This window comes from Ornithodoros turicata, chromosome 7 (assembly GCF_037126465.1).
Source record: "Ornithodoros turicata isolate Travis chromosome 7, ASM3712646v1, whole genome shotgun sequence".
In the NCBI taxonomy this organism is placed as follows: domain Eukaryota; kingdom Metazoa; phylum Arthropoda; class Arachnida; order Ixodida; family Argasidae; genus Ornithodoros; species Ornithodoros turicata.
Window position 1 is genome coordinate 49,637,233 of NC_088207.1, and position 17,500 is coordinate 49,654,732.

At 43.4% G+C, this 17,500-nt stretch overlaps 1 protein-coding gene across 1 annotated transcript; it reads right to left on the reverse strand.

The window, feature by feature from the left end:
• Positions 1 to 270: 270 nt before the first annotated feature.
• LOC135401409 (tight junction-associated protein 1-like) lies at positions 271 to 5,857 on the reverse strand. Its single transcript, XM_064633808.1, has 6 exons — positions 5,748 to 5,857; positions 5,213 to 5,368; positions 4,771 to 4,905; positions 4,435 to 4,668; positions 3,530 to 3,613; positions 271 to 2,270 (listed from the first exon to the last, which is right to left on the reverse strand). The coding sequence occupies exons 2-6, from the start codon at positions 5,237 to 5,239 to the stop codon at positions 1,899 to 1,901; spliced, it is 852 nt and encodes a 283-aa protein (XP_064489878.1). The 5' UTR covers positions 5,240 to 5,368; positions 5,748 to 5,857; the 3' UTR covers positions 271 to 1,898.
• Between the last annotated feature and the right edge of the window lie 11,643 nt (positions 5,858 to 17,500).

The following is a 17,500-nucleotide window of genomic DNA, read 5'->3' on the forward strand; positions in this document are numbered from 1 at the left end:
TCGTGATTACAGCAAAAAAAAAAAAAAAAAATTTAACACCCGCTGTCTCCAACTATGCAGGCACAACCACATTTCAAATGAAGCGAGATATTTAGATCTTTCAACTGTTGGTCAACCGAGTCCAGTTTCTTGGAAAGAAGGAAAGCAAAGAGCATTCCAGCTTTTGCTAAATTTTATGCTTTTATATAGCTCTTATTTAAAATTAAGTTCTGTAAGATATCCGTATCAGGGTCTTAACAGGAAGGCAAGAACTACAAGTAGACATTGGCAGCAGCACATCCCCAAAAGGCATTTATAACGTTATTAGATAGAGTCGGCACACACTGGTCACCTCGTGTTTCCAACCCTGTACACGTTGTTTCGTACCAGACCTTGGAAAGACCTTCAAAATATGGCACTGCCTGTGCTTCTTCTAAGCATGAAAAACAAACATTATTACATACTGACATTGCTAACACAGATTAATAGAGAAGTTGTGTGCCTCACGGTTAAAAAGGCACAATAGTCCATAAAGTGCTATCGAGTCACATTTGTGCGCTGTCATTGCATCGACTGGTTCCTGAAATTATGGCAAAACAGTAGAGCTCTACAAGTGAGGGCTACTGAGGTGCACTGCTACATGACCTTCACTAGGGATGGTATTAGGAGAACACAAAAAGTGGTACCTATATTTGTTTGCAAAGTGTGCTAAGCTTCTGTTGTGGTACTATTTGAGGGAAGCCGAAAATAAAAGCCAGAAGAAAACGTGTTTTCTATTTCTAAGCATCCACAAAAATTCGACGTGTAAATTGCTTTTGGCTGCTCCACAGTTTTTATTCACAGACGCATGGCTGCAACCTGTCTCCGTGGAAGAAACAACGTGTGCGTTTGGTACAATGCCATGCAAGGTATACAGTTTTGAGTTCCGCTGGCATATTGGAATGGTGTTCGCTGCTTTCGACTCAGACTGCAGATATGTTTCACTTCTGTGAGTCGGGGACTCAAACCAGGATGGAACTTTGAAGAGCAACATCCCCAAAGAATGGCTACGACTGATTGGATGAACGCTTTTGATTGAACTCACTGACGGATTGAATCCTTTGATGGAACCTAATGTTTTTGTGCTTCGATTTCTTTGTCACAATGTTTATTTTCATGCCACCAGTCTTTAATGTTTTTGTATTTCCACTCCTTTCAGATTTCATGGATTCGAAAAGGGTAAAAATAGTACAATAAAAAAATATTACACCAGGGAATTTCGGAGCTGCTGATCACTGTTGTGAAGGGCAAAGAGGAATCAGAGCATGCACAGCGCAAGCTGTTATTACAACTATAAGCTGTGGAAAATTAATTCCGAATTTGCAGTGAGAAAATGGACTGTATGCTACTAACAACCAATGTTGTTTTTCAGTCTGAGTGCCTGTCACCGTAGCTTGAGTTTCAGAGTATAGTCAAACGGAACACATCCAGTACACATTCAAGCTACACATACAATTTCTGACTCAATTCAAAATAACGTACACAAAACCCTTTGGGCATTTTCTCTTTTTTTTGTCGCACTCTCTTCAGACACTCTTTCCTCCTTTTCGGTTGCGCCCTAAAATATTTTTCCAACCTGACAGGATAAGCAAGCACACACTCTACACGTTCACCATCTCTGTACATGGAAGCCATTCGCTGTTGGGCCCGTAGACTTTCCCTAGGTTTTACACACCGGCTGCTCACGTGACATATTCACATCAGTCACCGCAGAGTGTTGCCAACCCGGAATTAAAAATGTTGCGTTGCATCGTCGAGTGCCGAGGTCGCCTCCGGTCGCGCACGCTCCTCACTAAGCTAGGTGCACAGAGTGAGAAAGCTGGAATTTTGAAGCACTGTCTCTCTGTAACATAATCGCAGAAGGAGAAGCAGACGACAGCTCAGAGGACAGTCTCTGTCGACCGAATGCCGTCGCCAGCCATCGACCTCGGGTGGTGGATGCAGCACAGCGAGGCCTGAGTTCCTTTTGAGAGGTAGGCGCCGGCTCTCCGCCGTTCCCGTGCACGTTCTTCCAGCACTTTTGCCATGATGGCTGCACTGATGTAGTCCGGCGGGGGGCGTACGCCCCCACCCTCCCCTGCTCCTTCTGGTGTGGGTGCCTCTTCTGGAGTAGGTGGCACTGAGTACACCATGGCAGTTGGTGGGAAAGTTGGCATAGGCACCCTGATTACTCGTGGTTCTGTGGGACTCTTGACACACCGTTGCTGCATGCCCAGGTGGTTGCGGACTTTCTCCTGCAGTTCGTTTGGAAGCTACGAGGCAAAGTCTGACGTGTCAGTGATGCGATCGTGTTTAAAGCACATGCGTGGACATTACAGAAATATTTTTGGAAATATTACGGAAATACGTTTGGAAGCAAAGTCTAATGTGTCAGTGATGCGATCAAGTTAAAAGCAAATGCATAGACATTACAGAAATATTTTAAGATCTACCTTTATTTAGGCATATCGTTGGCCTATTAAACTGAAGAGGGAAAAAATCAACAAAAATTACGGATTTAAAAGATTATTTGAACTTTTTCCCACAGTTCGTTTGGAAGCTACGAGACAAAGTCTTGACGTGTCAGTGATGCAATTGTGTTTAAAGCACGTGCACGGAAATTAGGCAAATTTTTAAAATTTATTTTTATTTAGGCATACTGCTGGCCTATTAAAACTGAAGAGGCAATAAATCCACAAAAATTACGGATTTAAAAAAATTATTTAAACTTTTTCCTGCAGTTCGCTTGGAAGCTACGAGGCAAAGTTTAATGTGTCAGTGACGCGACCATGTTTAAAGCACATGCATGGAAATTACGGACATTTTTAAAACGTATTTTTATATAGGCATACTGCTGACCTATTAAAACTGTAAAGGTGATAAATCAACAAAAATTACTGAATTTAAAAAAAAATTATTGAAACTTTTTCCTGCAGTTCGTTTGGAAGTAACGAGGAAATGTCTAACGTGTCAGTGACGCGGCCGTGTTTAAGCACATGCATGGAAATTACGGAAATCTTTAAAATCTATTTTGATTCAGGCATACTGCTGACCTATTAAAACTGAGGAGGGGATAAATCAACAAAAATTACGGAATTTTTAAAAAGTTATTTTTATTTAGGTGTACTACTGGCCTGTTAAACAGAAGAAGCGATAAATTATTACCCTTATTACACGCAGAGATCGTTCACAAAACCGGTTTCCCGGTTAAAATCGGGAGAAATTCTACACTGACTGCTTCTAGTTGTGACACAATACTTGACAATGAGATACAATAAATGGCTAATGGGAATGACAAGTTCAAGTAAATTATGTTGAATGATGTTTCTGCACACATGTGTGCATAAAGTATCTGGACTGAAATCAAAAGCCTGTAGCATGAAAGTCACTACTTCACTCCTGTTGTGAATAAATTTTTAGTCCTCATAGAACCACATTGCATGTCTGAGTTTGCAAACTTTGCCACACCTGCTATCTGAGCATCTCGCTCACATGTTAACACGCGAGCTGTGTCTCACTGTAAACCACTCACCGAGCTATACTTGGATGCTACAAAGTTGGAAGGCTTGCACTGCAGGAGTTGAACTGCGACATTGCAGTCATTGCGATACTGCTCCTGCAACGAGGATTAAACGGCTCAATGCACAGAGCCCTATTCAGCATTCACAAAAGTGTAATACAGTCAACCCTCGATTTATGAACAGCCTCGGTTCCCCGAAAAATCATTAATAAATCGAGGGATTCATAAATCGAAAATTCCGTTAAGTGAGTACTTTCGAGCAAATGGAACAGTATTTCCGAGTTGCTATTGTGTTTATAATGCAATATATTGTGTAATTTTGCTTTCGACCATGCCTTCTGCGGTATCAATCTCACAAAGCAGAGATGTTAGTGCATTCACACTCTGTTTATTATGCAATACTAAATAGTTTAATTGTGCTTTGGATCATGCCTTCCCCTGTGTCAATCTTGGAAAGAGGAGATGTCAGCACATTCGCACTCAACTGGTCTCGGATTTCCTCTGGGGTTTTAACCTAAGTTTATTAATCTCCGGGTGACAGCGGACACTTTATTCATGAATTGAGGTCAGGAACACTTCTGCAAAAACCCATTTGTTGTTCGGATTTCGAGGGGTTAAGAACCGAGGGTGCAATACCTGGAAAACGTTTTGTCTGTTCAGGCGTCATTCATAAGACCACGAATAATCCCTTTGAAGGTTTTTGTTGGCCTCGGAACGACCCGTTCATAAATTGAGGGCAAAAACGCTGTGCAACTCCTAGTTGGTTCCCAGAAATTCCATTCATTATTCGAATATCGAGGTTCATAAAACGAGGGAAAAAATGCATGTAAAAAGTTTGGTTCCTCGTGCTAGTGTTCATAAAACGAGGGAATTCATAAATCGAGGGTTGACTGTACATCAAAGACACACGGACTTACATTTTCTTCCCTTAATTGTGCAATGGTGAGTCGCGCATCAACTAAGTGGTTCGTCAGCTCTTGAACGTCTCTCGTGAGTGCGGACTTCTCTGTTTCAAACTTGTCCACTACTTTTAGCAACTTATCTTCCAGGCCCTGATTTACTTTCTGCAACTTGCGGTAGCCTTCCTGTAACCTCTGCCACTTGTCCTGACAAGCTGCCACTTCTTGCCGCAGGCACATTTCATCTGGGACCTGCAGGGAAACGACAGTGGTGAGAGCAAGAGGCCTTTGTTGCGGCTGACTTTAATGATTTAAAAGCATGGTAAAGGACGGGTGACATGCCACGACACGAACCTCTTGCATAACACGCGTCTCCATGCGCATGATGTGGCATTCTCGTTCCAACAACTGCCTTTTCAGTGCCTCAATCTCTTGGTGCAAGTGAAGGCTATTATGACTAATGCAGCTCTCGCAAACACATCCACATTCCTGAAACCCAAAGAACCAAGTGTGAGAAAAATCTAGATGTGGCAACGACACATTTAAAATGAATGCTAAAATGTTCAGTCAAGTATACATGCACACAAAAACTGCATTAGAGTTACAATAGTTCCACAACAAAATTTTAAAGGAAACTCAAACACGTAACATATCTCTGACACGACTATACACATTGCGCGTTGTACTAACTAGTACAGTAATGTCCTGGTTGGATTGTCACCACATGTCTCATTACTATTATAATCGCTACAACCCCGTGCTGAAGATTGCGCAAATGCAAGCGGACAGAGCAAACCTGACAGGTGTGATTCATTGTATCCATTGCTTTCTTCTACCACATCATCTTCTCCGCATCTGAATGCTGAGTTGGCACTAGATGGTACACATCTTGATGACACAAGGATGAAGCATGCCAATTCCCAGTGTAGACCTTGGGCGTTTTCTTCAGGCCCTGCACCGTGTTCAAACCGACTTCATGTGACACAACACTCTAATATCGTCATGCGAAGCAACTAACACGAATACAACGCATTTCGTCTTCAAAAACCGCGTGTGTGACACGATAACCATTTGTATGTCAAACGATAGATCATGCCGATAAGCTGATCGCTAGCATTTTTGCAACAGGCACCATCGTTTGTCACCAAAGCTCCAAAATAAGTCATGATTTTCAAAATGAAATAGCTGCAATATTTTCGTCTGTAATTGCAAGCTCCAGCCGCTCCAGCGTAACTGCTTCTGTGCTACGTGTTGAGTGACGTGTGACACAAACAATGCACATAATGAAATGAAACGAAGCTGCACTTAAAACATGTGATTTACCAACTTGCCTATGAACGATTCCCTCAATATCTTGACGAGGAACAGTTTAAAGTGCGATAGAATACCACACTACCCAGCGATGAAACAGACGTCACAAACGCAAAAATCAAGGCCCAGTGTTTCGAGACTGTAGCGAGCGATCACCTAAAAGCGTGGCGTTCGCTACCACACAGCGGTTGCGTTTTTATGTTAGTTTCGGTTTTTGTTTCGCGTTCGAAATGTGGAACTAAAACAAATAGTTATAGAACAAAATAGAACAAAACTTGTTATTTGTTGCGTCAAGCCGGTGTGTAATTTCGTTGTTTTCTATCATGACTTCTCCTGGCTTCTGGAATATTTTTGCAACTAAAACAACAAAGGAGAAAAGGCAGACAGAAAGGACCGAACAAAACACACACACACACAGCAAAAAGAAAAAAGAGAGAGAGCAAAGAAAAAGAGCAGCACAGTCAGAACGTTGCATTCGATCTCGAATGCAACCTCTGCGGCCTCCACAGGTGGCTCTGTCACCGTGAAACACTGATGTCTCACTGAGACACACAGTTTGTGCCGACTCAAGATCGTGTCACTACCCTGCGCAGTGCTGACGAGTCCCAAGCAGGCCGAAATAGCTGTACTGGTGTTGGGGTGTGCGGTCAACTTATAAACATATGGCCCACGTGCAGCCACAGCGCTTCTGCTATTTTCCCTCTTTATATCTATAAAATGCAAAGAGAAAGTGTCTGAAGGCCACGATGAAATGAAACCGGGAGCGCTTCTACTTGAGCGTCGAAGAACGACCACCAGATCACCTTACTTCCAGACCCATTCAGTTAATTAACGAAAGTTAATTATTGCATCGACACAGAAGCTTGCCTGTGCCCTCTTATGGTGGGCATTTAGGCGTAGAGTACATCGCCATTGGTTAAAACTGGGAAAAACTGATATTTCTATTTTTTAAAATTACTTCTATAGTTACGGTGGACACCCTGTATATATATAGGTACTAGAAAAAGCAAGAGGCAGACAACGAAGGTATAGGAAGTAAGAAAAATGGGGAAGCGTTGTCGCGGAAGCTCCGCCTTCGTCAGGACTAAGTGGTGACAATGAATGCTTGGAGCTTTTACACGATAAGGCAAGCCTGAGCATTCTGTCAATGAGCTTTTACACGTGTCTAGAATGACGTCAGAATCAGGAGGATGCCGCCACCTGGCAGCTGTCAGTAGGTCAAGTACAGGAATGTTGTGTGAAGTCTGGGTGATGTCATCGTCCTATCGTCCTTGGAGTCGGGGGGGGGGGGGGGGGCGTTGTCAGGATCCCAGCTCAAACGAAAAGAAAAAAGAAACACCTTATCTAAGTAGTTAAACTTCTTGTTGTTGACAATACACCAGGATCTTCGTTTGAGGCCATAAACGAAGACCCACTGCATTCTGTCAAAATATTTTTTTTCTCTATGCTACTCGGAGTATCGTAAAATTAATCTCTAGTTTTGAGAACTATGATGTAATGGTGGTGCGTAATCTGCCCCCTGTCTGGCAACATTGCTCCTCCAAGGTACTCATCACTAGATCGTCGTCATCATCATCATTATCATCATCATAACAGCTGCTGACAACCCTACAAAGTGGGGTCGAAAGAGGAGACGGGGAAGGCGCGTGCGCTGTTGCTGGGAGAAAGACGCCGGAGCTCGTGGTGACGTCACCCATTCTCGAAGAATCCGAAACTATGAAATTTCCCGGGTTCTTGGGAAAAATCGTGGAAGGGCGTAAAGTTCACTGATAGCATTTATGTTTTACATACAGAGTCTTTGGGTGAGGTTGATTTACAACGCGCAATCAAATAATAAATACTAATTTTTAGACCGGAATATCACTTTAAGAATGGGGGCCAATTCTTCTGTCATCGTGTTGTCTTCATAGATAATTCATAGCGTATCTACGACGGAACATAGCCTATAACTTGGCCATGCATTCATCATGCTGAATCGGCTCCGCCATCGCCCAAATCCAGGGTGGGGCCACATTACGATATAGGAATGGAGGACGGAAGATACGAAGGAGGACAATGGGGACGCGCCCGTGATCGGGGACCATGTGTGCCAGGTTAAGAGAGTTCCTATTTTCAACTCGACCACTCCGGAACTGACTGGTTCCTCGCTGGCGAAATTGATGTGGGTCAACGGCCATAAAAATAGCCGGTCATTCTATGTGCACTTCCGAGACGACCTCAGCTGTCGGCCAGGTCGGTGCCGACGGGAAAACAATAAATAAATAAATAAATGGATAAACGTGAAGTCTTCCCGACGTGTCTTACATTGTCTTCGCGCACGTTACCGTGTTTCGGTGGCATCCGCATTGCGAGTAACAATGCCATAACGGGCATGTCGTCAAACGGACGCGTTTGGCCGCCGTGGTGGTGGTCACTTTTTCGGCGCGGCTGCCGAGATGATCTAGCGTTTGCTCGAAAACGAAGTCTAGAATGGTGTTTTGAAATCCGGTCGCGTCCATCCACTTCTTTTATCCAGAAGACACTTCGTCATTGTCGTTATCATGTTTTCTTTTGCGAAAAGTATGGTTACCGCATTGAAAAATCGAGCAGTTCATGATCTTTCAATGCCCCTATATACAACGAAAAGTGACCACCAGTGAGAGGCACAAGTCACGTCACAACGTGTCGTGGGTGAATATGCTCTGTTATGTAAGTTTTCACCCTTCAATACTATAGTTTGCCATGCTCGAAAGAGGGATAACGAGAATCTACATTGGTCTTAGGTTGCTTTGTATGCCGCCAGCTTCTGGCTTCAGTATTCAATGCTTTTGCGCAAGTACACAACACACAAGTCATATCAGCCTCTATCAATCATTACGTGGCAATAGGAAAGCAACAAAAAGTAATTGCTGAACGTACAAAACCAACTTATGCATTACGAAACAATAATAATTAAAACAGCGACAACAAGAAGAATTTTATTTTCGATTATAATGAGTGGGCGTTTCGTCGGCCACAGGTTCGCTGTAAGTGGAGGACCGAAGTCGTATATACAGCGTCCAGAAAGGGGAGGATCTTAGGGCCTGCCGTTGATGAGCTGGACTTCATCATGGACACGTGGCGACAGTGGTAATAAAAAAATCGCCACCATTCCCGTTAAAAACGTGCAAGTACAGGCACGATATTTCGGGCGGGGGGTCTATTGGGACTTTACATCGGGGAGGAAGTGTTTCCCTCTCCCAAATGCAATACCATAGGTACAATTTAGAGTGACCCCCCCCCCCCCCCCCTCCCAGGCTAAGCCCATGAGTACAGGGCGTCGCCCACCTTCATGCAGCACCATCTCGATGCATACTGGAGCGTATACCGACGCGCGTTTGGGGAGCTGACTCAACGGCACCGTAAGAATATTAACAACTGAAACACAAAGGAGTTAGCACGCACGCTCACGTGACACGGTAATTGAACGCCAGGGTAAATACAAAGTTATTCATTTTCCTCGTATACATTTCAGGAGATTTTTTTTTACTGGGTCATGGAAATGGCCCTGCTCTGCACTGCATCTAGGCGAAGTCTCATTTCCCACGTTTCCGGAACTTTCTTCCGGTGAAAGAAAAGTGGAGGATTATCCCGTTATATGACCGTGGCCGTGGAGCGGCTCTCCCGTCGAGTCACTCTTGTCATCGTTAAATGGCGCTGAACAGCAGTAATGTTTGTCCCGCTAGTCGTATTGCCTTTTTCAAGTCGGGGAACTACGTCTCCGCTTCAAGGCGATTGGCAGAAAGTCGCTGTCGCCGAGTGCATCCAGAGGAAGTAAAAATAAAACGGAAAAGTCCGAAAATAGTGCTCCCTTTCATTCGATCGTTAGTTTATCGATGCATAATCGTGGCCTGTGAGATGCTATCAAAAGCAAAAAAAGGACGAACAAAATCAAAGAAAGGCTTCGATGGACTTGTTTATGTTGGTCCTAAGGCTGTGCGAACATTCGGATTTTTCGAACACCGAAAAGAAGAATTGTGTATTCGATTCGAGTTCCGAATCGAATTTGGAATACTGTATTCGAATTTCGAACCGCAGCGAAGACTCTCCCAACCTTCCGCAGCTGCAGTTGCAAGTGCAAAGCCGTCCGAAGAGAGGTTACAAAACAAAGGGAGTACTGCTTCGTGTGGAGATCCGTATGCACATATATCACGCAATGTCCGTGTATTTTGCGCATGTGTGTTTGGCTCTGTTATGTGCAGATAAGTACATATTATGATGCCTGGTGCATTGGAGCCTGCTGTTCACTTCGCACCAACAATTTTTGTCTCTGAAAAATTTAAACAATGATGATGATGATGGCTGGGGTTTTCATGGCCCACAAGCAACAAAGACTACGGTGCGCCAAAACTGTGAATGGTGAATGTGAAGTAGGACTATTGTGGTGAAGTACTACTAGTTAAAAATAGAAAGGTTAATTTAAAAGGAATATGTTATACAATTTTAAGCATAACATTTGGTGAGATGCAGTAAAAAAGAAAGAGGTTGTATAATTTACAGCGCATTTAAAAAACGATATCTCTAAAAAAAGACCAGTTCTTATAAAGGGTAAAAGGGGGGTACCAGGGAAGGGTAACGGTAATGGCAACGGAAACAGAAACGGTATATTACCGAAATTGGAGATGGTAACGATAACGGAAACGAAAACGCATACTACTGTCCTCCATTACCGGAAACAGAAACGGAAACGAAAATTATCATCCGGTATTGAATTCGGGTAATGGCTATTACTGTTGTGCGATGACATTTCAGTAACTTTTCATTTTATTTTTGTATTTTGATGACTCCTTTGCCTGCAATGCTCTAAATACTATACGACAGCATGGAAACAAAGCGCAATATTGGATATCGAGGGTGCATCACTCGCTTACCTACTTGTGACATCACCTACCTACATAACATCAGGACATGAGACTTACATAAGATAGACTTCACGCACTCTACTCCACCATAGCACGAGGATGACAGCATATGATTTTTTTTTGTACTTTCTTCATTTCACCGTGGCTATAGCAGTATTGTTTACTACTGAGAGTGTCCACCTATGAATGCAACATTGGATGAAGGTTACGCTCATCGTGGGTTGCTGGACTCAGAGTGACTGAAGATGGAAGCCTGACTGAAGACATGTTCCTACACTTCTTTAAAAATATTGCAAGATGTGCGCAACCCAACGACGTAAAATTACTTGTGTATTGTGTATGCGTGACGCCGAAGCAGCACTTGGGCAAAACAGGGTGCTGAGCGACAGAGCCGGACGGGCTGTCCTCCCGCAGCCCTGTAACAGCCGTTCCATTACCGGAAACAGTAACGGAAACGTAACGGAAACGAAATTCAAAGCTGGTATACAACATAAGAAGCGGACACCGGAAACGAAAATATATAGCAGTAACGAAGATGGAAACGGTAACGAAAATACGTCCGTTATCCTTCCCAGCATATAAGGGCTGGATGGAGCGGTAAATTGTATGGATAAAACTCGCGTAAGTGGCAATGTATGTGGACATCGAACAACTTAATGCGAGCATCGTATAGTTAAGTATATAGCTAAATCTTTACCCTTACTTACTACGCAAAACACGATATTTAACCTTTCAACAGCGGCGTATAGAAAAGGTATATGTGCGTCATTTCGTATTCGCCGACGGGTAAACCGACGAATATGCAAAATTACGCTAAACTGTTACCAGAAGTTTTCAGGAGTGCCGCCTCAACAGAATTAGGAATGGGCACGACCAAGCGCAATTACGATATCGCGGAGGAAGATTACGTCACACGAAACACGTTCAATCACGCAATGTCTTGAGGAGCACGCAAGTGAAGAACTTATTTGAATCTCTGGGCAATTAAGAGCACAAATGAACGGAAGAAGGTCTGGGAAACAACACGAACAAAATCTACGTGCTGCGAGAAATGCAAGACCCAGTTTCCACGATATTTCCTTTTCTATAGAGAGTTTTAGCAGACCGTTGATAACGTGGCTTGCGTCGAACCGTATCAACCGGAACCAATCAGTGGATAAGATTCTGAGTCACGTAGGACTGCGATTGGTTCCGATAGGCACGATAACCTTATCAACGGTATACTAAAACTCACTAATATCTCGTACATATCGTGAATACCGGACGGCTTAATCCACTTGGGGTACCTGCTATGTGTGCACATGTATATACGTTATACGATAATAGTAATAATAGTAATAACTGAGTAATAATACTGATAATAATAATGCATTGTCCGCAGGAATGCAATGAATTGGAGGCAGGTAAACAGGAAATGAATGAATGAATTTTATCAATGGAGTGATCTGCATACTCTATCAAGTGATATCTCTTTCGGTGCCCTGTTAATGCGTAGCCCGAAAGCTCGGCGGAAGTGGCGGATCGGATGGATGGGCTTCAGAAAACGACGAAAGAGAGAGAGAGAGAAAAATGCTTGGTAAAAAGCTTGGTGCGCATACAACACGTGAGATGAAATATTTGCACCTTTTTGCTTTTTCTTTCCGGCCCAGGAAAGGTGAGCCTCCACACACACACATACGCGCGCGAGGACGATGTGCAAACGTCGTCGTTTTCACAGGTTACTGTGAGCTATTGCCACTCATGAACCAACGTACAACATCCGTATAAGAACTGCAGCTAATCGTTCACGGGAAGTTTAGCACTCAGTTTGATGCAGATCTCACGTGCGAGAATTGAGGAAACGTTCAATTTCGATATTAGCCGATGATGTGCAGTATGCATCCTGTTTGCCTTTTCTGAGGAATTATTGACACAGCAATTAAAAAAAATGTATTTCCGATGTAAATGTCTTATGTAAATCTCCTACAACATACACCCTTGTGGTGTTGATTTCACTCCACACAAAAGGGTGTCTTGTAACACACCCTTCTAAGTATATATAGTAAGAAGGGAATTGCCTCAGGAGGAGAGCCGCCGATACTTCGAACAGAGTCTGTTCTTCTGCTCTTCTTACCGGTTCACTGGATTTCTACCCGTCCACGTCCTTCTAAATAGTGTACTATACAAAAAGCGCCATTTCAAAGGACATATTCTACAGAAAGCATCATTTCAGGGGCCATTTCAGTTGTCAGTTGGCCACATTGTAACACCGTTATCACACCTTTCAGTTGAACTTGCGTAAAAAAAAAGAAAAGAAAAGGTGTTCATTAACAAAAATGTCCCTTTTACACGATGAAGCCGTCAAGGGGCTAAACTGCCAAACGCAACCACAGCCAAACGGGGAAGAAATAATAATAATAATAATAATAATAAAAATATTTGGCTCTTGCGAGTTACAGTCGGACCGTCGGGAGAGTTGCAACGCTGACTCTCCCGCGAATGCATAATCGATCGAGTGGATGTTACAACCAAAAGAACATAAACTCAGGACGCTGTACGAGATCACTTTTTGTGGTGCACTTAACCCGCCCACTCGGAAGACACTCATTTCAGAGCAATAAATATACTGCTCCATTCCTGCCTATCGGTATATACTGCCGTATACTCAGTCGAAGCAGTAAAACACGCATAGTGGCTCCGGTTAGGCTGATGTAGATCGCCTGGCTTCTGGACACAATGTAATATAAAATTTGAAAATAGCGTTTTCTTTTTTTTTTTTTTTTTACGGAGATGACGTCTTCACAAGAAAGAAAGGGTTGGAGCGAAATGTGAACGACTTGATTATACTCACGAAGGAAAGAAGAGGAAAGACACATTTTTGTTTCGTCAAAGAAGATGAAGCTATAAGATGCAGCTTGAACTTGAAGTAAGCTAAAGGTGATCTGGAGCTCCCGCGAGAAGTGTCGGCGGTGGTGTCGCGTCGTGCTTCCATATATGGCTATACTATCTCGCATTTTAACCAATTAATTATTAAATTAATCAATTCAATTAATTGAATTAAGTTTATATTGAGTCACGACTGCATCTGTCTACCTCATCGGTTATCTTTCACATTTGGAGACTGTACATTGCTACATTGTTATCGACTGATGCTATGTAGAAAAGTACACTAAAAAAAAGGAGTAATTTATGAGCAATTATAGCTTTCATTCCACTAGATTGTGGTTACTCCGAAATTTAGACCCTCTAACCCTGAAATTTATTCCCCAGCACTGCAAGTAGGCCCTAAAATTCGCATAAAACTTCCGTGCATTTGGTCTCGAAAGGGAGTAATGGTATAGTGGCAATACATCTAGTCGCAAAAAGGACTAAAATTACTCCTTTCTTCTTAGAGTGTACTGCTTGGGACACACTTGTCTGAAATCGAGAGCTCATCGTCCGTCCAAATCTGAAATATCCAGCTGTAACAAGATTATTTCTCCTAATAGAATTATGTGGCGTATGGGCCGCCTTCAGACACAATATTGATAAAGCACCCGAACCCTATATGGGCTGTTGAACCACTGAATGAAGATTTCAGACAAGTATATGCCGCAAGCAGTACATTCATTCAGTAGGGCTAACCCGCGCAGTGGAATGTTCTCATCGTGCGTCCGGGCACCAGATGACAGGTAAATGTGTGCAATATTGCGACCTACATGAAAGTAACCAGTATCTAATACACGGTACAGAGAGAGAGAGAGAGAGATACCACACCCACATATGTTGATTTCGATATGCTGCAGTTATTTAATACTCTCAACTTCCACAATCAGCATTTCCATAATCCATAACCACTCCCTCGTACGACTGCTATATCCATCCAGGTAAGCCCCGCATAGGTATCTCATGTCTCCGCCTGCCAATTATACTTACTTTCACGAGGCAATTCAACCGCAAAAAGTGCACGCGGAACTCCCTTCCCTCTTTTTACTTGCTTCCTGCTTCGAAAGCAAAGCAACACCGCGCGTAGCCAAGCAGGTGGAAAAGGTAGCTTCCTCCGTCTCCACGTGCTTTTTCCACAACCATACCACTCTTGCGCACCCTCTCATCTGCTTTGCTCAGACAAGTCTCTCGCATGACCTCTTGCCTGACGTGAGTGAAAGGGAGAGTATGGTGGTGATGCATGTATCACTGTCGTCTGGAGAGACCGCCGGCAGAGATCGGCAAGTCCTGTGCAGGTGGTAATGACAGAAGCCGGATAGGCCGCATGTACCGGTAAGTGAGTGAGCAGCAATTCCGTTGGCATTTGTGGGTGTGGACAGAGTTATCGTGTTGTGGCGGGTTTGTTGGACACACGTCGTGACATCAGGGGGTGGGTGGTGTAAAAATTGCGACTGTGAGGAAGAACAATGAGAATAAGGATGTTCTGAAGAGGATATATACACACAGTGATAGCCCGGGCTAGCCTTTTGAAATTGCAGTGGAATGGTATTCAGCGTGTGTTGTTCTCGTAGAATCGAGGAGAGATAATTATGGTTCAGTAGAAAAATACAGTCGAAGTGATTGAAGATTTCAACTTTTTGTTCTTCCGTAGAACGTCCATTACCGACAAGGACGATTGGGTAGTTTGACTGTCTAATGGTACTGCAGGTCGTTCTAAAGTGCGAGCAAAAGGCAGCACCGAGTGAAACCAGTTCTGAAACGCGTGTGTCAATATGCCGGCAGAACCTGCTGTGTCTTTAGGAGACAAGTTACACCTCTTGGGCATAATCCGGGAGTGTAAATTGATAACTGCGGAACTCTGTAAGTTCTCCTATATGATGTCCTTTACGAACAGCATTGTGCAGCCGCTACCGAGGGGCAATGGAGTCGGATACAATTTCCGCAGTCACCAAGCACGTGGACATTCAACATTTCACAAACTTACTCACTGGAGCAGTGTCCCCACTATGTTTTTATAGAACACGTGAGATATACAGGAACGAAGATTTATCAGCAATAATGATATGCAATGCTTGAAGTGACAGTGTCACATCTTCGCTGTGTGTACAACCAGTACAAAAAGTACGGTATGTTATAAGGACCAGGAACTAACAGTTCGGTCGAAACGCCGTACAATTATCAGTTGTTTCTTCGATGCCCTCCTGAAAGTCCCTACCATTTCAGTTTGACGATTGCGTTACCGTCTCCTAGATCATACGTGATCGCCTTGTTAAGGCACCGGCGTTTTACATTTCATCCAGGAAGTAAAGTGTGATGTTCTCCCCTGGAGTAACGTTTCTGCAATATATTACACGACGAACTCATTCGCGAATGTCCACAATCCCGGTCACGTGCAACTCTGAAACTTGTTCTTCTTCCTAACAGAGGCCTTTAATCAGAATCAGAAGGGACTCCATTATTGTTCAAAGCGCGAAGTTCGTGTTCCTGTAGCATTGTGGGTGAGTAAGTAAGCAGAAATAAATGGTGATTGTGGTCCCACCTAAGAGAGGCTGGATACTTAGTAAGCTGCGAAAGCTATGTATAGCTACAGGTAATCTGTTCTTGCACAATCTACTACATGTGTTGATGTACGATGTTCCTGTTCACAAGACGTCCGTTCGAATACATTAGCAGCCCCTTTATTAGGTTACAGAATGCTATTATCGCCTTCTATACTGACCAGTATGTTGTTCGGTAGAAAAGCTCTACACTGAAGTCTTCGAGGCATTTCGTCTAAATTCGATCAGTGGAATACTGCTTGGGATCTCGAATTACCGGCTCTGTAAGCCAGTTGCCATATGGATGATACACTCTTAACTCCGTACCCTTTAGTAAAGGGTAAAAAATCGCAATATTTTACCCTCTATTTCAGAAGCTACCAGGTACCCTCTGAGCGACCCCTTTTATAAAAGTTACAAGGAAACCCACTAATTAGAGGTTACGGCCTTCAATCCAGCACCTGCCCGTAAAGGGTACGCCAACGCGCGGCTTTTTATACAGGATGTTCATTTTTATTCGCAACAGAGTAGCGCTCATTTGGCAGGTGGGTTATGTGAATTTTTGCTAATTAATCGGTCCGTAGTTACAGACACATGCGTCAGGAAATGTCGGAGATGTTTGTAACTACGGATGGGTTAATTTGCGAAAATTAACGTAACCCACCTGTCAAATGAGCGCTGGTGTGATGCGAATAAAAACAAACACCCCGTGCGTGGGATATGGACAGACATTTACAGAACATACCAAGGTACCAAAATGAACCCGCAGAAAAGGAGATCTTGAACATATGTATATTACAAAAACAGAAGTATAGCTAGAGGTGACACATTGTGCACAAGTGCGATTCTGATGTGAGGAGGAACCATGATCGCTTTACCATAGGTATGTGGAAAAAAGAACTATCTTCTAAGTGAGAAGCAATGCATAAAAGTGCGAGGAAGCCAGCGAGTCAAAACAACTGACCTATGTTTGCTAAGCTGAACAGACCCAACGAAATGGAGAATTGCAGCAGAAAAAAATTTATTCCACATTCGTGTTGCAGAGGCGAGCGCAAATGGCAATACAGTATTACATAAAACGCACACAACCTTGAGGAATATGAGTGTACAGTAACGCAGGAGACACTACATTACTGCGTTATCAGCGTTGGAGGCGCTCTGGGACGAGTTTGTGAGGTACTGCATTGCGCTGGTGACGGTATATGTGAACCTGCATGTGGGATCCTGGGAACAAAAGTTTGGGCAATGAGAGTAACAATTACGGAACCATTCAAATCGGTACAAAGCACAAGGTACAAAGCAGCATAAATGCAGGAAGGCGTTCACTCCGCGATTGAGTCTTAGAATATCGTAAGAATACAACGAGTAGGAAGCTGCGAATTATATATCTTGATGCATATATCCGCAGCTCGCAAAATGCACGCCGGTGTATTGACTTGGCGACCAAGTAAG